The sequence below is a fragment of the Juglans microcarpa x Juglans regia genome, chromosome 1D, assembly GCF_004785595.1.
Source record: "Juglans microcarpa x Juglans regia isolate MS1-56 chromosome 1D, Jm3101_v1.0, whole genome shotgun sequence".
Taxonomy (NCBI): domain Eukaryota; kingdom Viridiplantae; phylum Streptophyta; class Magnoliopsida; order Fagales; family Juglandaceae; genus Juglans; species Juglans microcarpa x Juglans regia.
In genome coordinates, this window is record NC_054594.1 from 47,769,456 (window position 1) to 47,789,734 (window position 20,279).

A 20,279-nucleotide genomic window follows, 5' to 3' on the forward strand; every position below is an offset into this window, starting at 1 on the left:
AGCATAGAATATGAGCTATTTTTTTTTTATAATATTAGTACTATATGTACTTATATCTTTACTTACAAGATTCATTTTGTTAGTTTTCTTTTAAATTTTAAATTTTATAATTTTCAACATATCAATAATCAACATGTAAATAAGTAATTTTTTTTTAAATTTTTCTTAAATATATTTACCATCTTCATTTTTATAAATATTACACACGTGATAAGAGATGAATATTAGAATTTTGATAAACAAACAAACTATAAATTATATACCAAACAATTAAAATGTCATGAGTCTTTATCTAGATTTTGAATCTAGGTTGCGGATAGGATCGTTCATCCGGCCGACCCGAGTTGCATACTTCCAACCCAGCTCGAAAGCAATTAGTTTTGAATGGTTACCAATTACTCGAAATTCCAAAATTGTTTTTTCGACCCGATATTAATTATGATCAAGATTGATTTTTCCAACCCCTTTGTGTGTGTTGACATAAATTCCATATCAGTAACGTAGGAAAATTTGATGACCATTCTATACAAAAATAGTAAAATGAAAATTGGAGACTCAACTCATTTTACTTTTCTGAAAAATAAAAATAAATAAATTTTAGATTAGTTTACTAGAAAAATCTGTTTTCATTATCTGCAAAAAACTTTCAAATGAGAATCCAATCTCTGATTCTATCTTGTTTGATCACTATTAGCAAATTACTTTTTGCATGAAATTTCAAACAAATCTTTGAGCATGCATGACGTATGCTTTAATCAATAACTTTTCTGAACTTTCATTGCAAACTCAATATTTTGGACCCATACCCCCACGCATCATGTAAGATATGTTGGACATCATTATATATAGTAAAAATAAATGATCCTACTAAAATGCCATTTATAGTTCCACATTTTTAAAATGCCTACTAAAATGACATTTTTAAAGTGCAAAGCCCCACTTACACAGCTGGACTTTTTTAGAGCAAAGCCCTAGTTTGCTTTAACTGTATACACCATGCATAACAGACAAGTTTCGGTTTGGATACCATGAATGTTTAATCTTAACTTATATAATTATTATAATTTTTTTAAAATTTCACACAAAATATAATAAATAATTTAACTTTTTTAAATCTCAAAATAATAATAATATTAAAAAATAATATTCTAATAATATTTTATTCAATTTTTAACTTTCACCTCAACTCATCTTATCATAACTTCCGCCTCCCCAACTCTCACTTACAATTATTGGAGAGTATTCACACCCGTGTAAATCACTAGCACCATTTGGTTCATCCAAATTTGTAGTATTTAGCAAACAGCAGCATGATTCCCTCTAGATATTGTTGACAAATTATTGAAGACACAAGTTTTTTTTTTTTTTTTTTCCACTATGTTGATACCCAAGTTCCAATAAAAATAAAATATTAAAAAAAAAAAAAAAAAAAAGCACCAATATCACTCATCTAAAGGCAAGAACCTTCTAATCATTATGTACCACAAAGAGTGCCAATACTACCGAGATTACGTCACAATTCATATGAATATGAGATGCAATTTACAAAAAGTGCCAATCCTACGATTCGCAATTTGAATGAGCATTTGAGATACAAGCACCACCACCTAAGTCATCAAAAACTACATTTTTCTCAGTCCCATAAACTTCAGTCATAAAAAAACTGTCTAATATTATCAAACCAGAGAGAATCAAACTCTATTTGGTTTGGTCGAATGGAATATTACCAAATAGATCTCCAATGAGACCCAAGTCGTCAGGCAACTGCAGCGCAGCCAAATAAGCATCAGAAGGCCAAAAACTGCAGAGAAAAAATAAAATTAGCCAAATCACCATAAGAAGACAACAATGGACTTCTACTTCAAATATAACACATATTGATATAACAAAGGAAGTGGAAAAAAATACCCCAATTGATCGAGAAGTTACAATTCCTCGTATTCTTCAACTGTCTATATTTATTCAAAATTATCTCTACGTGAAGAAAAAAATTATGTTAACAATATTAAAAAACCACATGAAAATATATGGTATTTCAAAATGAGTCTTACCATTTTCCAACTTGTAAATTTCGGTATCTTTCATTAAGTCTTGGGAGTCATAATTAATGAAGGAATCTTTCAATCAATTTTGAATACAAATAAAAGTTTTAACTATTTTTTGGGCCAAACAACTTCAAAATGAATCTAACATATGACCCCCAATGTTGAATGCTAACTTATAAGTAACAATAAATACGGGAATAGCTAATACATCTTGTGCTATATTGGTAATGATCGGATATTTATTTGAGTTCACATTTCACCACAATAAAACATTAAAGTCGGGTGTCAATCCTTTAAGGCTTCCCGTGAAATACTTATCAAATTTTGATTTGGACTCTACAACACTTTTTTATGCTTGATATTGGTGATACATATTATAGAGATAATCCGTATCATCATAAGAAGTGTTGATTTGGGTCTCACCAGCACTTGATTGACCCTTACTTGAATATTGCTTATTCAATCGCTCAATGATTTCCCTTAGTCATGCAACAAGTTGGGATGCTCGCTTGGGATCAAGAAAATCCATAAACCAAAACTCAAATACTTTCAACTTGGAGTGCGGGTCGAGTATAGTTGCGACAAACAAGATTTTGTTCACTTTCTCAAAATCTCCACAATATTTGTTATATTTTAATAGTATCCTTTCTACATTATTGCCAACTTCTTATCAACACTTTTATAAAATTTGTTCAGATGACTATATAATATAGCAATTTCTTTAATAAACAAATTTGAAGTTGCATAAGTCGATCTCGAAATCCATAAAGTAACATCATAGAAAATTTTAAAAATTGACTGTCTTCATCTCTTGCATCAGGTCAAATGCTACATGATACTTCAGAGTAACACTCAACATCAGATATATGGAGTTCCGCCTGGTAGAATCAAAAGTGTTCCGTTCCGTTCGTTTCACTTCGAGTCAGGTCAATCGGGTATGGAGTTTTAGGTCGGGTCAGGTTAACAAGCTAAACGTGCAGCGGCCCTTGTGAAATATAGAGAATTATCTCAGGCCTCGTTCACTTTCACAAAACTTTTCATCTCATCTCAAATAATCATTACAACTTTCTCAAATTTCTACATAAAATAAAATAAACAATTCAACTTTTTCAAATCTCAAAATAAAAATTATATTAAAAAATATATTATAATAATATTTTATTTAACTTTTAATTTTTATTTTAACTCATATCATCTCATCTGTAAAAATAAACGAAGTCTGTAGATCCCGTTTGTTTTCAGAAAATATCTCATCTCATGTCATCTAATCATTACAACTTTCATAACTTCTAATATAAAATAAAATAAACAATTCAATTTTTTCAAATCTCAAAATAAAAATAATATTAAAAAATATATTTTAATAATATTTTATTTAATTTTTTAACTTTAATCTTAACTCATCTAATCTCATATCATCTCATCTACAAAAACAATAGAGCCAAGGCTGATCACCCAACCATATTTCTTAACTTTATTATGAACCGTATCTAGAAATATTAGGCTCATCACTTCATCGTCCTACACGGTTAGATCTCCTACCCCAACCATACGTCATTAATATATCTCCTAAACTGCCGAGCCATCAACCCACGCCTAACTCTGCAATAAATTGTTCTGATATTTTTAGATCCTACCCCCATTTCTGGGATGTCTCATTCGAGTTTCCTGTAGGTTACCTTGCTTCTTTGCTTCTGCATTTTTTATTGCAGTCGTTGGCAAATCCAAGAATTTTCGTCGCTTGCGGTATTTGTGAAGTGGGTCTTCTCTCCTTTGCCCTCAAAGATGAAGGTCACTGTCGTTTCACGGAGTGGTAGAGAAGTTATCAAGGGTGGCCTTGAGCTCAGCGATTCAGTACGATTCTGTTCTCTTTCTCTTGTTCGTTATCTTTGTAATTCCTAAACTAGTGTGGGTTGATGTTCTTCTGTATTTGATTTATACTTCCGGTTCTGGGTCCCAAGAAATCGAAGACACTCGATTCATCTGGGTCAGAAGGTGGTGTTGAGTCCAATTTAATTGGAAGATTGATTTTTTTAAAACTTTCTTTAAATATCGTGTTTATATTCCTTCCACCATCGTTTTAACGTTTTTAGATGGAGCCCAGGGGATGCAGTTTGTGATATATATGTCATGGTGTTAATTTGCAGGCTACGGTAGCAGATCTGCAGGAGGCGATTCATCAGCGAAGTAAGTGCTGGATGTGGTTCCCTTAATTGTTACGTTTTTTATGCAGATTTTTAGCCTGAACAGCCAACTTCGCTTTGTTGGTCAGTTAATCAATGTTTAGCAAATTAGTTTAGCCTCGGTTGTTTTTGGGAGGTAATAGGATTACTTTCTACTAGTGAGTCTCAGTAGTTAATACTGATTTCATTTCTTATAAAAATTACCATAAGTTCCATAAATGGCTGTGAAATTGAACCACTGGTTTGCCATGGATCCCCTTTGATTGACCTTGTATTCAGAAAAGTGTGAAGGGCATCTGTTCTAGTTGCTCTAATGTTGGCCGTTTAATGTTCTTCCTTTCTTTAAATCGTCTTATTGAAGAGTTAAGCGAGACCCTTCCTTCTGCTCAAAGTTAATATTTGAACTTGGTTGTTTACACCTCATTGGCACAACCTTTCCCAGTGACAACTTGTTTATATGGATTTTCTTTGGAGGATAAAAACTCTTATTTGTATTTGTCTTGAAAATAGTTCTTCCCACGTGTAGCATATTGTTCAATTATTGTTTATCCAAAAAATCAGAGTTTTCAGGAAGTTTGTGCATGACCTTCTTAATTCAATTCAGTTATTTGTGGTTTGTCAGTGAAACTGCTATTTGTATTTGGTGTGAATTTATTCATACAGAAAAGAAATTTTTATACTTCATATTGCAATTTGTTTCCTCCTCTCTCTCCCCCTTGGAGTATATAATCTTTCTATCAAGAAAAATGTACTTTATAAGCTACTTTTAAAAGAAATCATACTTTTAAGTTCATTGCGTCACAATATTTATATGCAAAATCGGCTTTAGACTTCATGCTTAGTTATTGTTTCTGGACTCCTGGTGTCTGAACATTGCCTTTCCTAGCTCACCATGTTAGGTTTGTTCACTAGTTTTCAGTTATTACTTCCAATGGTTAGATTGTACTTTGATACTTCGTTTCATTTGGACCCCTGCCCTTGAAAAGAGAAGAATGAGTGCATGTCTAAGTGTTGAGTGCTTTGCATGTCAAGTGATATCATTAACTCAATTTGCCTCTCTTACATTAACAGCCAGAAAGTTCTACCCTTCGAGACAGAGGTTAACCCTCCTCCTCCCTCCAGGATCAAAGGAGCGGCCTGTTGTTCTTAGCTACAAGAAAAGTCTGAAGGACTATTGTGATGGAAACTTGGACCAGTTGACTGTAGTATTCAAGGACTTGGGCCCTCAAGTTTCCTATCGTACACTTTTCTTCTGGGAATATGTGGGTCCTTTGGTCCTTTATCCCATCTTTTACTACTTCCCTGTCTACCAGTACTTTGGCTATAAAGGGGAGCGCGTCATCCACCCAGTTCAGACGTATGCTTTATACTACTGGTGTTTCCACTACTTCAAACGAATTATGGAAACATTTTTTGTGCATCGGTTCAGCCATGCAACCTCACCGCTCTCCAATGTGTTTCGTAACTGTGCATATTATTGGTCCTTTGGCTCTTATATTGCTTACTATGTGAACCACCCGCTTTATAGCCCTGTTAGTGACCTCCAAGTGAAGATTGGGTTTGGATTTGGATTGCTTTGCCAAATCTTGAATTTCTATTGCCATATCTTGCTGAGGAATCTTCGCAGCCCTGCTGGGAATGGAGGTTATCAGATTCCACGTGGTTTTCTGTTCAACATTGTGACATGTGCAAATTACACAACAGAGATTTATCAGTGGTTGGGTTTCAACATTGCAACGCAGACAGTTGCAGGTTACAGTTTTCTTATCGTTGCTGCTCTTATCATGACCAATTGGGCCCTTGCAAAGCACCGCCGTCTAAAGAAGGTAACTTTTTTTTTTTTTGTTGAACAAATAAACTTTTACTTCTTTTTGGTGTATAACTGCCTGCATTCCTCATAGACTATTGGGGCCCCTTTTCTGATGATATCTCCACCAAAATTTACTCCTATCTAGATTGGGTTTCAGATGGATTTGGGTGAGATATTTGAGAAAGGCACCAGATTGATTTCAGCTGGGTGTTTATCACACATATCTAATGTCACATGAAATTACGGTAGTGTAGTATGTGCATTTAGATAGCTATGTCTATACATATAGATACCTATGCGCACTTATCTCACATATTTATGTGTTGTTCTTTTCTCGGGGTGTGGCAATTGGGTTGTATTAAGTGAGTAGGAGAGAGGGAGAGAGAGGGGGAAAAAAAAAAAAAAAAAAAAAAAAAAAAAAAAAAAAAAAAAGAAGAAGAAGAAGAGGCAAGCCTAGTTTCTTCTACAATGATTGAAGCAATGTTGAGGGGTACAGAACCAAAATTTGTTCATTTTTGGTTTTCTCAAGTTTGAGGGGAATGACCTCATCGTGTTCCTCAGTGCCCTTATGCTTTCGAATACCTTGATCTGTATTCTTTCAATGTCATTTGTTTTCATAATTTCACATCATCAAGAATAAGAAACTTTTTGACATGTAAAAAAAAGTTCTTATTTTGATCATTCAAAAAAAGGATTTTTTTTTTTTTGTACTGTTAATAAAGTTTCTTATTTTTATAAGAATTGCTGATATCTTTTCTGTTTTATCAAATTTACTCTTACCTTTGGAACCTTTTCATATGCAGCTATTTGATGGCAAAGATGGAAGACCCAGGTATCCGCGGAGATGGGTAATACTACCCCCATTCCTGTAAAAGTGACTGGTCATCATATTGCCTCTTGTTGCTCTCATTGGTGCCCAAATTATATTCAGCAGCAGGAATTCAAGATTGTAAGAGCTTCATTCTTATCAGACATGAACTTCAAGACATCTATTTAGACAACTTAGCCCCTTTCATTTGAACTACCTGAGGTCCCGATGATAATCCCAATTTATCTTTTTCTTGTTCCCTGTCTCCTGTCAGTTTGTCATAGTATTTGAACCCTACTGGTTTAACTTTTTATTGGATTAGCCTCCTGAGTATTTTTTTTCCCTATTTCGTTGGTTTTCTCTTTCTGGCCCCTAGAACTGAAGAAGTATTAAATTATGGCTTTCTGCGCAAGGCAATGAATGCCTTGGGATATCGAAGATGAACTATTTGCAAGATCTGGCTTATGAATGAACATTTGTAGTGATAGCTCAAAGAATGAGTTGGGATGATTAGTTGAATTTTGTCCAAACTATTTCAGCGTTTGCTCTTAGAATAGGCCATTGAGTAATGGCTGCTAATAATTTTAACATCACAGTACAAACATGTGCTGCATATCTGAAGGTTCTCAACTGCTAGTTCTATTTTTATGGAGTAATATTATATACAATTATGATTTGTGCAAGGACTGCGCACTCCTTTTGAAAAAGAGTGAGGTTCAGCATTAAAAAATTAACTTTTTTGTATGAGTTTCATATTTATTTACTTTTTTTTAAAAAAAATTGTGTAGCGCTGACACACTTATGACTTAAGTGCTTATAGAGTAGACTGCCATTTTCTAACATAGTGAGTCAGTGACCAACCTACCTCTCTGCGGAACAAACAGAGCTGAGGTAGATACAAAGGATAGATGCTAAGCAAGCCAAGGTGGGTTCCAGCTTTTAACTACAACCATCTGCAGAGCAAGAAGTTCACAAAAACAAACATGGAATTCGATACACTTCTTACCCCCAACCTCTCAGATGATTCTCTTCTTTACACTATGAATGCCGTGTACGCTTTACATTATATGAGAGAGAATAATAGAGTTTTTGATAGTGAGTTAAAATAAGACGAGATAAGAGTTGAAAGTTGAATAAAATATTATTATAATATTATTTTTTAATATTATTTTTATTTTGAGATTTAAAATAAGTTAAATTATTTATTATATATTGTTTGAAAGTTTGAAAAAGTTGTAATGATTTTTAGATGAGATAGCATGAACTCATTATCCAAACAAGACGTCATATCTAGCTCCAAGTAGACGCAGGGTGGTGAACAACTCTTCTTGGTTGGCTGGAAGGAAGGAGATATATTACATTGGATTATAGTAGAAAAGCATAATGTTGGCAAACCGAAAAAAAAAAAGGGAAAAATTTACAGACGGATGGGTTTAAAACCCAATTTTGCACCAGCTAATAAATGAATGACACGTAAACATTTTAAGAAAAGCTTAGCTGAACCCGCGTCCACCCCATTTCCCCTCTTTTCTTCTGAATCCATCTCCCTCCCTCCCTCTTCCCTCCAAATCTCTCCCCCTCTCCCATCTCTGCACGCAAGCTTTTCTCATAAACACCCACCACGACTCACGACAAAAGCCCCACTCGACGCGATGCCCACCACGACTCACACCAATGGGAGACTCTTTATGGACATTTGCTTCACGGAGTTTTGCCCTTTTTGACAGTTTTGATAGTAAAGTTTTGGATCTGATCCCAGCTTCTCCTGCCTTATGAACAAATCTAAACAACCAAGAAGAATAGACGTGCTACTCTTTCCATCCGGTTTGATAGGCTTGTTAGCTATATTTGTTGGAGGGAAATTGATAGTGTCCAGGTCAAGTGAGACGTCCACACAAGGGTCAAAGGTAGTTGAAGTGAATCCACAGGTCATGCAGGTGACATCTGATCTCAAGAGCCCAGAGAATACCCTATGAGCGATATATTGGCAATTCTCCATTATTTGTAAAAAATATTAATGATTTATATAAGAGGCATAACCACTAATAACCAAAACAAAACTATCCATCTTCTTAAATTATACCCACATTTTCGCTGCACTACTTCAAAAAGTTCAAGGAACTTTTTTGTTTATGTCCGAAAACTTGTATGTTCATTCATTTAATAGGATACATCCAGTCCAAACTCTCAATTGTAGATACTACATGAATAAGAACCAGACAAGCCTCCTTTTTCTTGGGAATTACATAAACCTAATAGATGTCTAATTTTAATTACCTCTACTTTGGTTCCATGATATGCCATCTTTCTCATGGATCCCATCTAAGACTGAAATGAAAAACTCATGAGCATCCTGCTGCTCATAACTTGCCAGATTTGCTGAATGCTGCCACCAACTTGAAACGTAAACAAAGTTTATCATATCAGAGTAGTTTGATCTCCGGAACTTAGTTATGGAGAAAAAAAAAAGGTTAAAGAATTAATAAAATATCCAGATCCAGGATCCCATCGAACAAAACCAATGACATCATTGTAAGTGATTTCTTGCAACTTTCAATTAAACTGTGTAGATCCTCCAAACACATAACAAGTGAGTGGGGCGTCGCGTCGAGTGGGGCTTCCGTCGTGAGTCATGGTGGGCGTTCCATAACAGGATTAGAGATGCGAGTTTCATGACAGGATAGAGTAGACACGCATCTATATTTAATCAATTAATTTAAATTTTGTTAAACATAAGTCAGTCGGTTAAAACATAACTTATTGTGAGATTTATTATAACTTTAAAAAATATCAAAATATTAATATTTTTTTAACATAGTTGGTATGAACAGTTTCCATATCAGCAATATATATTACATTGGATGCATAAAAAATAAGAACTATAAATAAATTCTCTCATTCAACTTCAACTCTAAAACTGGAGTCGAAGCAAATAATAATTATAACAAAAAAAACCGGGTAATAGAAAAAAAAAAAAAAAAAGGAAAGTCTTACAAAAATAGAGAAAATAGGAGTATTAAGTAAAGGGTGAGTCTACGCTTGAGAGCTCCCGCTACGGGCCTCTAATTAGGGGTATCAAATTATGTTAACGGATCGTGTTCGTGTCGTGTCAAAATATGTATATTATACTATATAGGTCAGCTCTAACACGACCCGTTAAACTTATTGTATCAAAATCTCAAACCCTAATACGATCCATTAACATAACTGATTGTGTCGTGTCAATTCGATTTGACCCATTTATGTCAATAGATTGAACAGATCTAAAATTAACTCGTTTGATCTAATTAAGTTTAGCTTAATTTTATATAAATGTTAAAATCACAATATCTATAAAAAATATATAACTCATTACAAATCCAAAATTGCGATCCAAATAATAAAAATATCGAAATTAAAATCCTAACAATTTTATTTTTTAGGTATAATAATATAATTGTAACTTTAACTTTCCTAACGGGCCAAAACGGGTTGACCCGTTATCAATCCGTTAAGCTATCATGTCTTAACGGGTTAACCCGTTTTGATCCGAACCCGTTAAGATTAAACCATAACCCGATTTTATCGTGTCTTGTTTGTGTTGGGTTAACAGATCGTATCACATATTGCCATTCCTACCGCTAAAGCATTTTATGTTTTTTTATTTTTTTTCTTTCTTTTACATGATTTTTTTAACATCTTCGAAAAAAATTTTAAAAAAATTATAATATTATTAAAAAATACTTGCTTAATTAAAAAAAAAAAAAAATTACCACCGGGAGTCCCAGCTTTTTCCTCGAGTGAAAGACAAGAAAATCGGAAACAAGAGAAGGCAGCAGCCATAAAAATGAAGTACCAATATAGACTTATATATATATAAAAATGTAAGTTCCAGCGAGGCAGCCAGCCCAAGCCCAACGGACGCGTTCTCTCTCTCTCTCTCTCTCTCTCTCTCTCTCTCTCTCTCCTCCTGTCCAGTTTAAATCCCGACTGTACGCACCACAAATCTGACGGTCTAAATTTCATCACTTGCCGCTTATATTGCCAGTTTCCCAATTGGCCCTCTCAGAGAGAGTTACCGGTTCTCCCAGTCTTTCTCTCTCTCATACGTACAGGCTGATTGTGGTGGCTCTCTCTATCTGGCTCGCCCTTGTTCTCTGTCACATCGCGAGAGGTCTATTCCCCTATCTCTTTCTCATCGACCGGTTTTGTTATTTCAATTTTCTTTGATCGGTCTCTTTCTTTTCTCGGATTTTTTAATTTTACTGAGTTGCTCGATTTCGTTTCTCTCCCGCGATTGGATTATTTTCCTCCTTAACAACAATGCACACAATGTCAATCACTTCCTGCGTGCCTTTGTTTTGATCCAACACATTGAATCTTAAACTGTTAAAATCAAAGTTAAGTGCAAAAACCAAAGCACCGCATAAAAAACAATCAGTAACATCCACACTAATGAAAAGGATGAAAGGAAAATGGAATTGTGAATTTCTTGGAGCGACAAAATTCAATCTCTCAAGAAAGATGACGAGGGAAGAACCGTAGAGGTTATCTTAAAACAATGAAAATTGTACCTGGTTACGAGGGGAAAATGCGGTATCCTTAGTAGATCTTTGTCTACTTAATACTTTTTATTGTCTTCTTGTATATTTTTGTGGTTGGTGTAATTCTTTAGCTTTAATTTGGAGTGCTTCATTCATTTTCTTGTTGCTTTGGAAAAAAATGATGATTGTCAGGAGGTGGCGTTATGACTATGGGGAAATCATCATTGCCTTGATATCTTTATCTGCGAGTTTGATATTTTTCCGTCATTATTTGATAACTGTTGGGGAAATTCTTCGAAGAATTGTAATAGTTTGTCAGTGTCCTGCTTTGTTTAATACTGTGATGTCCAATCTATGACAACAAATTGGTAGAATTATTTCCCACCCCCCTTTCTTTTCTTTCCTATCAAATTACCTGAGCAGAGTTTTGTTCTTCAATCATCGTGTCAGTGGTGTCTCTTTTACCTATATAAAACATTCTATGTTGTAAAGAAGGGAAATTCCATCATCGGTTTCTTATTGTGCTTTTTTTGTTTCCTGATCGATTGTAGCTTGTCCAGCAGGTAGTAGAAGATGGCAGATGCGGAGGACATTCAGCCACTCGTGTGCGACAATGGGACTGGAATGGTGAAGGTATTAATTGAGTACTCTGTGTTGTGGATTTTGCTATATTTCTTAATATACATACCTGTTATTGACTGCTTAGTTGAGTTGCTTTTCAATTGTTATGGAATCTTAGAGAACTGACTGTGATATTACGTTTTAGGCTGGATTTGCTGGAGATGATGCTCCACGAGCTGTGTTCCCTAGCATTGTAGGCCGTCCTCGTCACACTGGTGTGATGGTTGGAATGGGCCAGAAAGATGCATATGTTGGTGATGAAGCTCAATCCAAGCGTGGCATTTTGACACTCAAATACCCAATTGAGCATGGTATTGTGAGCAACTGGGATGACATGGAAAAGATTTGGCATCACACCTTCTACAATGAGCTTCGTGTTGCCCCTGAAGAGCATCCAGTTCTCCTAACTGAGGCTCCTCTTAACCCGAAAGCCAATCGTGAGAAGATGACACAAATAATGTTTGAGACCTTTAACACTCCTGCTATGTATGTAGCTATCCAAGCTGTTCTTTCCTTGTATGCAAGTGGCCGTACAACTGGTATGCAGTCTCATCACCATTTAGCAATGGATCTAACACTTACAAAAAAAAAAATTAATGGACCTAACTTATCATAAAAAGTAATGGATCTAATTGGAATACCTCATTGAGACTAACGTGGAGTCTTTTAAACCAAAACTCCATGTGTTATGCTATCCTTATTGCATCTAAACATTAAAAAAAAAAATGTTGCAAACGGTTTCCACTGTTCCATTGTTTATTGTAACAGTCAGTATTAGTGAAATCTGAATCTTGACAATGCTGTCTCGCCATGTCTCACCAGGCTAGGGGCCAAGTAGTGTTACCAAGGCTTTTGGCTCTTTTGTTCTAAAACTAATAGTTTCTCTGTCCCTACCTCTAAAATGGCAATGCGGGAGTCAGAAAGTAATATGCCACACCTCTATTTTCTTCTTTCTTGATGGATTTTGCCTTTATCTTGCAGGTATTGTGCTAGACTCTGGTGATGGTGTCAGCCATACGGTCCCCATATACGAGGGGTATGCCCTACCCCATGCCATCCTTCGTCTGGACCTGGCAGGCCGAGACCTCACAGATAATTTGATGAAAATCCTCACTGAGCGTGGGTATTCTTTCACCACCACAGCAGAGCGCGAAATTGTGAGGGACATGAAGGAAAAGCTTGCTTATATCGCGCTTGATTATGAACAGGAGCTAGAGACTTCCAAGAGCAGCTCTTCAGTTGAGAAGAGCTATGAGTTGCCTGATGGGCAGGTCATCACTATTGGTGCTGAACGTTTCAGATGCCCTGAGGTTCTGTTCCAACCATCAATGATTGGGATGGAAGCTGCGGGTATCCACGAGACCACATATAACTCCATCATGAAGTGTGATGTTGATATCCGGAAGGACCTGTATGGTAACATTGTCCTCTCGGGTGGTTCAACCATGTTCCCGGGCATTGCTGATAGAATGAGCAAGGAAATCTCTGCACTAGCCCCAAGCAGTATGAAAATCAAGGTTGTGGCTCCACCTGAGAGGAAGTATAGTGTTTGGATTGGAGGATCCATTTTGGCATCGCTCAGCACCTTCCAGCAGGTATGCGTTCACATATGCATTTTAACCTGGTTAGTTGTTATAAACACATACATACATGTGTGTGTATGTGTGTGTGTGTGTGTGTGTGTGTATATATATATATATATATATTGTTGACTACTGATGGGAGGATATTGCTCATCCCTTGAGTGCAGATGTGGATTTCAAAGGCAGAGTATGATGAGTCCGGGCCATCAATTGTGCATAGGAAATGCTTCTAAAATGTTTGAGAATAGTACCTTTGAAGAAACAAAATTACTGCTGCATTTCTCAGAAAGAACTTTCACTCTTGCTATGTTATCCTTTGACGTAATTTCTTATGCTGGAGTGGTGACTTTTTGAGAAGGCCAGAGGAGTTGGTTTAAATTATTGGTCCATTTATTTCACTAATATATATTTTGAGAAGCTTTTCTCATTTGACACTTCCATTTCATATTAGTACTGCTATTTGGGTTGCTCTTGTTGAAGTTTTACGTATTTTCAAAATTGTCTTCAAAATTTCGATTACTTATGCTTGAAATTTTAATTTTGAATCTGGAATCTGTCGGATAATACATTTTTTCCCCAAATATTGAAAGACATTCTTTTTTTCTTGAAGAGAATTTTGGCAACATTTTCGTTATTCTAACGTGTACATGATCTCGCCAAGAATAAAAAAGACTAACTCCTAAAAGAGCTGCTGATTAGAAGTAAGAAGAGAGGGGGCTCTTCGACTGGCCAACATTCATCCGAGTTCTCTCATTCATCTGCTAACAGCAGAGGTACTATAGTCTGATCTTCATTGCAACAAAGTGGATGATCTTCTATGGTATATCCATCTCCAATACCTGGCCGGGACTCTGAATCATTTTCTCGCTTTGTCAGCACCGAGTTGATATATTGTAGAGTATCTTTTGCTCTTCTAGTCCCTTCCTCGATTGAGAAACTTTTGCTTGAGGTCAGAAACCCAATTTCGTGATGTTGATGATCATTATAGTTAGAATTACATCTCCCATACGTTTTAAAAGATGAGTCTTCCAAGGTTGCATCTCCTGAAGAGGACCCGTGACAGAAGCTCCCAAACCGTTCAATCCTATGCGTTAGCTGGAAAGCTCTAGCCCTCTCTTCCTTGTGCAATTTTTCGCTTTCAAGAAGCTTCAATACCTTTTCAGATAAGTTTTTTACACTCAAGCCCCAGTTGAATCTGCATGTTAAAAGGGAGGGAAAAGTGAAACGAAGAGGCGCGAAGTATTGGATCATAAATAGTAAAGGAATAGAGAGATTTTATTTATGTATGCCAACCCTCTCTCGTCCACGTATTGAAAACTTGCCATCTCCTTAATAACATCTTTATCGCGTTGAAACTCCTTGGCAACACTCAGAGGTCCATGGGTTAGAAGGTATTCCAATAGAATTAGAGCATTATAAGAAACTCGCCAATGCTTTCTATCAAATTTCAAGAACCTGAATTCGCAACAAAAGAGAATAACATCTTACAACGCCATAGTTCAGGTAAACAATAACAAGAGGGTCAATCAACCGTGACAAATAATAAATTAGAGAGACCTCTTGTGAAGAATCTCCGTAATTCTCCAAAAGTCATCAACTTCAAAGGCAGCAATGGATATTACTCTCATAGTACGTGTGTCCGGTGGCCATGCATTTCCAATTGTCGCTTCTTCTGTCATTCTATTGGTTCTCATTCCCCATGAACCCATATCAAAAACAAGGCCTTAGAGTCCCGTATAAATAAATAAATATATGAAGAACAGCTTCAAGATAGAGTAATCTATCAAAAAACGATCAACTTAAAGACCAAAAAGAAACTTACAGTTCTGCAGGTGTAACGTAGGAAAGCGCCAACCGGGCAGTTTTTATCTTCTCTGTAAGGAATAAGGAAGCTTGTCTCTTGAATTCATGGAAAAAACCACTGTTCATGTTGCTGTTGTTCCTTGTTCAGTGGGAAAATTCATCAAGCTTCCGTTTCTCTTCATCTTCCTTTTCCTTTCTTTGTTTTTTGTTTTTTATAGGCTATTCAACAATTAAGCTTCAGAGTTAAGGGAATTATGAAGATAAAAAAGCTCACGGCAGGTTCTTTTGGAAGCCCTATCAACTACGTAAGAAGTGCAACCACTCCATCAGTCCATTGTATTGTTTACTGCAACAAATGACAACTGTTGGCTATGAATTGGAATCACACGATGGAAAAGATAGTGACCATTGACATGGGAACTCCTAAGTGAAGTTGGTTTGTCCACTTTCCAAATAAAAACCTTTTCTTTTACGAAGCACCCAGTTCCAAAACACAAGTTTTGATCGAATTACTGCAATTCTGACCATAAAGGTTGAGCCATGATGCAACCCCATATATGTGCTAGAAAGAATAAGTTAGATAAGGTCGACTTTATACGTTCACAACATTTTCTCGAGCTTTTGTACGGTCACATCCTGGATTGGGAAGGCAACCTTGGTGGTTGTGGCACCTAGGTGCGAGGAAATGTCTCAAGTTAAACGAGTGGTGGGAAAACATTCTGGTTTCTACATTGCAGACAAACACCGATCAGCGGATAATATTCTCCAGCTCCAGGGTTAAGAATACATCATTCTTCAGAAACGAGCCCCTACAGTCTGTTTGGCCGCAAATAGCGCTGCTCGACTAAACCATTACTACCTTCCCAAATATCCAATCACCAGGCTCAATATCATTGCGGAGCCAAGCCACTTTCCAACAATAAAAGAATAACTTCCTCCCTGCATGCTAAAAGTATTGTTCCCAAACCAAACATGCAAAGACATTGTTATGTACAAAAGTAACTGGTGTTCATCTGTTAGGACCACAGGCTTGGGCTGCCTACTAACATGTATTCTACATTGCAGTCAATGTCGTTAGCGGCGGGGAGTAAATGTACTGCTCAATTCAATCATTTATTTCTGGAAAAAAGACATGTCACAATCCGAATTTTGTCAGGAAAATGTATGAACGTAGAATAGAAGGGGTAGAAACCACCAAATAATTTCACAAATTGAACCCGCAAGGGAAGATCATGGTTTGCATAAAATATTCCCATGGCGAATGTTCTTGAAAGAAAAGATCTGTACCCCACGGCCTAATCAGGTCTGACACTTTTCTTTCTCTGGTCTTGTACTAGAAGATCGAGAGCCGCTGGAAAGATCACATTACTTTTTCAAGATGAAACTCCAAGATGAAGGCTCAAGTAGAAATTGTCCACATATGGGTCCGATATCCCACAGACATGAGTGCAAGCTCCCAAAGCATATTTGGTATGCTCAATGGATTCACCTTGGATCCAGGAATTTCTGACCAGTTCACAGATATCTCAATTATTGGGATACCAAACCGCTTGCACAGAAACACTAACTCGACATCAAAACACCACCTGCATCAAATCCATGTTGAAAATCAATTCCTACAACAAAAATCCGAAAAATGACATGGAAGAGGTAAATACATCCTCTATTCTATAAATGAGTATGCAATAGTGAGCATGATCTCAATGCAAAATTCCATGAAGAAAATTGCATATGAATGCAACTACCTCTTCAAACGGATGTTTTTGAAAAGCTTCCTTGCTGCAGCCCTAGTAAACATCTTAAAACCACACTGTGATACAGTTCATGTCAGAATAAAGATTAAAGCTTCATTGAACAACAGCATAAATGAAGTATTGGACTTTTATACTGTACCAAAACTGAAGGTCAGATAAATGCAAAAAGGAAAAAAATAAAATAAAGCAGATATACCTGCGTGTCACGAATTCCAGGACCTGCAGTCAAGAGCACCACAAGATGGAAACCCATCATCAAAAAGTTCCGGTACCATTTCCTCTGTGACACATAAGTGAAATGGTTCAAAGATGTGATTTATAAAACAAACTTGGCAAGAGAAGAGTCATAGAACATGTAAAGAAGCAAGCAGTATTAGCAACACTAAACTGTAGCCAGAGCCTTCTCCTCAAGATGAGCGCGAGAACCAAATGCGGCAATTGGGATATCAGATATCCTAAAACTTGAATTGCTAGCTGCTAAATCTCCATCATGACACTCCTTTCTGGCAAAAGCATGGATCTGGTAGGCATAACATCAGATAATTTGCAGAAGCTTGGTCAACATCTCCATAGACCTTGAACTAAGTTTTTCAAATAGCTTGAGTACTTGCAAAAAAGTGACAGCACAAAATTATGGATGATACAAACCTGATTTTCAAGTTTTTCAAGGTCATTAACCTTGGTTGCTCCATCCGCATCCAGCATCAGAAGCAGTTCACCACGTGAATGAAGCATTCCCTGTTTTACAATGCTTTCACAGGGACAAAGAGCTTCAATCAATTGTCATCACACATAAGGGAGAAGAGATGGAACCCTTAAGACATCAGTACATCTTCATAAGTGAGTGGTTTGAGTTGGACTCACTTTTCTAATTGCTTCTCCCTTGCCATGATTTCTACCAAGAAGGATAAGCCTCACTTTGTCTATAGTGTATTTCCTTACAAAGTCAAGAGCTACTCTTTTTGTCCCATCAACACTTCCATCATCAATAATCACCACCTGTTGAAGACCCATCCATTCGAAATTTAAGGAACAGTAGATAATAAATATCTGACATACTTTTCTAGAAGGATAGCAAAACTCTATTCCTTATAATAATGAACAGCCAGAGAAACTATAAGAAATATTTCTTCCTCTGCTCTCATTTTACCAAAACAAAACAAAACAAAAAGTTGTGTAAATTAAGAAGCAGGACTACGGAGCTGTTGAAGGATTCTCTTCCAATGAAAACGAGAACACAAGCAAACAGAAGGCAGTACCTCGTAGCTAAGAACAAGCCAAGTGTAACTTCAATGCATTAATGATGAAGCCAAACATCTCATTTTTTTTAGAAATATTGTTGTGCTCCAAAAAGAACTTAATCTACCATCTGCTTGTACAGTGGAACCCTCATTAATATTTGTTATACTTGCGTTAAAGAGATAGAAATAAAAGCATACCAAGTTGAGTTTCATTGACATTAAAAAAAAAAAAATCAACACAACACCAGATACATCCCAAGGTAGCAATGACAATATGATCATCCCTCATGACCAAGCTAACTAATTCAAAAGATCCAGCAAACAAAATGATCAAAACAATACCTCGTAAGAAAATGACTCATCCTTTGCTGCACGTTGTTCAAGATAACTACAAAGTAAAAGTACAAAATCACTATAACACAATATGTAACTCTCTTAGCAGTGGCCATTAACAGAAATTAATTAGTTACTTCATAGTTTCCTCCAGAGCTCCAGGAAGCCTAAGCTCTTCATTGTATGAAGGGATTATCAGAGATATATACTTCTCTGATGGATCAGAAATATGGGTGCAAGGAACCTGAAACAGTCCATCCAGAAAAGTCAGAATCACCAAAAACCACTACAGACGTCAGTTATAATTATCCAGAAAAAATTGCTAGCAAAATGACCTCGTAAAGTGAATCAACTTGCCAAGTAATGCTTCAAAACTACATTATATAAATAAAAAGACCCAGAGGATCTTATAATTCCTAGCAGAACTTTTGAAGTCTATACATTGCTCGCAATACTATTTTGTTCTTAAAATCATAGATCCTTCCACAAGACTTTCATAAGGTCAGGAAAGATCGGAAACATGATCCTATCATAAGCAGAGTTGGCTAGAAATTTATCGCTATTAATTTTTTCCGAGGTGATGGTGTCTCATTTAAAAAGACATAAGGCCAAATGAGAAACTGTAATATTCTGTATAAAGGGCGCGTTATCTAGGCCATTTTACTAGCAAAATATAGAAATATAACATACCGAACAAGCTCTGCTTGAGTTAACAAGCACGTGTAAACAGTGATAGAGAATCTGATAGAACCGAGCGACCTTTCTATTCAATTAGAGGTTTAAATCTCAGTTTGCCCAAGTAACTTTTTGCTCGACAAGATTCAATTGTAGACATCAACTACACATTTAAATTTGCTACATTTTTGTTTCCATAAATTTTGGAACTTATGCACCTTCAAATTGCTTGCTTAGAATGTAATTCATTTCATGACTCCTTCCCACATCAGTGACATAAGATTCCATCAACTAAGCCCATTCAAACTTAAAAATCCTGTATTATGCATTCTCCCCGACATAGATCACTGTTAATTGCTTCAAATAAATTTTTTTGGATTTCAAGACACGAACGAATTAAAAACCAAAAACAACTGGTAAGGAAATTTAGAGAATTTCAAATAGTGCCGAAACATCAAAACATACGCGCGCACATAAATATGTATGCATTTTGCAATGTAGATTTACCTGTTTCGACGAATCAGGGCCCTCGAAGACTGCGGGAGCTTCTACATGCCTAACAAAGAATGATATAACAAAATGAAAAGAAAATGGATAAAACATGATTTAGAAAAGGTTGAGCAGGAAAGGAATAGATTTCGGAAAGTGGGAGAAAACTTCTGAGGTTTTGGTGGAGGATCGGGACGTACGTATTGTTATTTCTTCTCCGATAAGCTTCGAAAAAGATAGCAGAAACAAAGCCAACAACAGCGACCAAAATGGGGGCGAGGAACAGCGCCACCAACGACCATAGAAACCCCATTCGCTTGCAGAGTCCGATTGCGCATTGGGCAGCTATAGGTAGTTAGGTACTCCTTCGGCCTTCCTCGTAAAGGTTAAAGGCCATGATCAGAAAGTACA

General features: G+C 36.3%; 4 protein-coding genes across 9 annotated transcripts; 2 read left to right on the top strand and 2 right to left on the bottom strand.

Moving 5' to 3' along the window:
- The first annotated feature begins 3,541 nt into the window (after positions 1–3,541).
- On the top strand, positions 3,542–7,365 carry LOC121266529 (very-long-chain enoyl-CoA reductase-like). Its single transcript, XM_041170385.1, has 4 exons — positions 3,542–3,899; positions 4,193–4,232; positions 5,300–6,054; positions 6,842–7,365. The coding sequence occupies exons 1-4, from the start codon at positions 3,831–3,833 to the stop codon at positions 6,908–6,910; spliced, it is 933 nt and encodes a 310-aa protein (XP_041026319.1). The 5' UTR covers positions 3,542–3,830; the 3' UTR covers positions 6,911–7,365.
- A 3,370-nt stretch (positions 7,366–10,735) lies between these two features.
- LOC121255974 (actin-97-like) lies at positions 10,736–14,000 on the top strand. 5 transcript variants are annotated; one of them, XM_041156548.1, is made up of 5 exons: positions 10,736–10,999; positions 11,933–12,002; positions 12,136–12,529; positions 12,972–13,585; positions 13,741–14,000. In XM_041156548.1, exons 2-5 carry the CDS (start codon positions 11,943–11,945, stop codon positions 13,804–13,806), a joined length of 1,134 nt encoding a protein of 377 aa, XP_041012482.1. In that variant the 5' UTR covers positions 10,736–10,999; positions 11,933–11,942; the 3' UTR covers positions 13,807–14,000. The 5 variants fall into 5 exon arrangements, with proteins under 5 accessions (XP_041012482.1, XP_041012491.1, XP_041012514.1 ...); XM_041156557.1 differs by having other exon boundaries at positions 10,856–10,999; positions 11,921–12,002; XM_041156580.1 differs by having other exon boundaries at positions 10,993–11,058.
- A 139-nt stretch (positions 14,001–14,139) lies between these two features.
- LOC121256009 (epsin-2-like) lies at positions 14,140–15,979 on the bottom strand. The gene is made up of 4 exons (XM_041156613.1): positions 15,396–15,979; positions 15,131–15,253; positions 14,867–15,028; positions 14,140–14,768 (listed from the first exon to the last, which is right to left on the bottom strand). The coding sequence occupies exons 1-4, from the start codon at positions 15,500–15,502 to the stop codon at positions 14,324–14,326; spliced, it is 837 nt and encodes a 278-aa protein (XP_041012547.1). The 5' UTR covers positions 15,503–15,979; the 3' UTR covers positions 14,140–14,323.
- Positions 15,980–16,470: 491 nt separating this feature from the next.
- Positions 16,471–20,230, bottom strand: LOC121256002 (dolichyl-phosphate beta-glucosyltransferase-like). Of its 2 annotated transcripts, none has more exons than XM_041156592.1 (10): positions 20,069–20,230; positions 19,887–19,935; positions 18,842–18,948; positions 18,714–18,759; positions 17,995–18,129; positions 17,779–17,868; positions 17,519–17,650; positions 17,327–17,410; positions 17,122–17,186; positions 16,471–16,962 (listed from the first exon to the last, which is right to left on the bottom strand). In XM_041156592.1, exons 1-10 carry the CDS (start codon positions 20,179–20,181, stop codon positions 16,776–16,778), a joined length of 1,008 nt encoding a protein of 335 aa, XP_041012526.1. In that variant the 5' UTR covers positions 20,182–20,230; the 3' UTR covers positions 16,471–16,775. The 2 variants fall into 2 exon arrangements, with proteins under 2 accessions (XP_041012526.1, XP_041012533.1); XM_041156599.1 differs by having other exon boundaries at positions 16,851–16,992.
- Between the last annotated feature and the right edge of the window lie 49 nt (positions 20,231–20,279).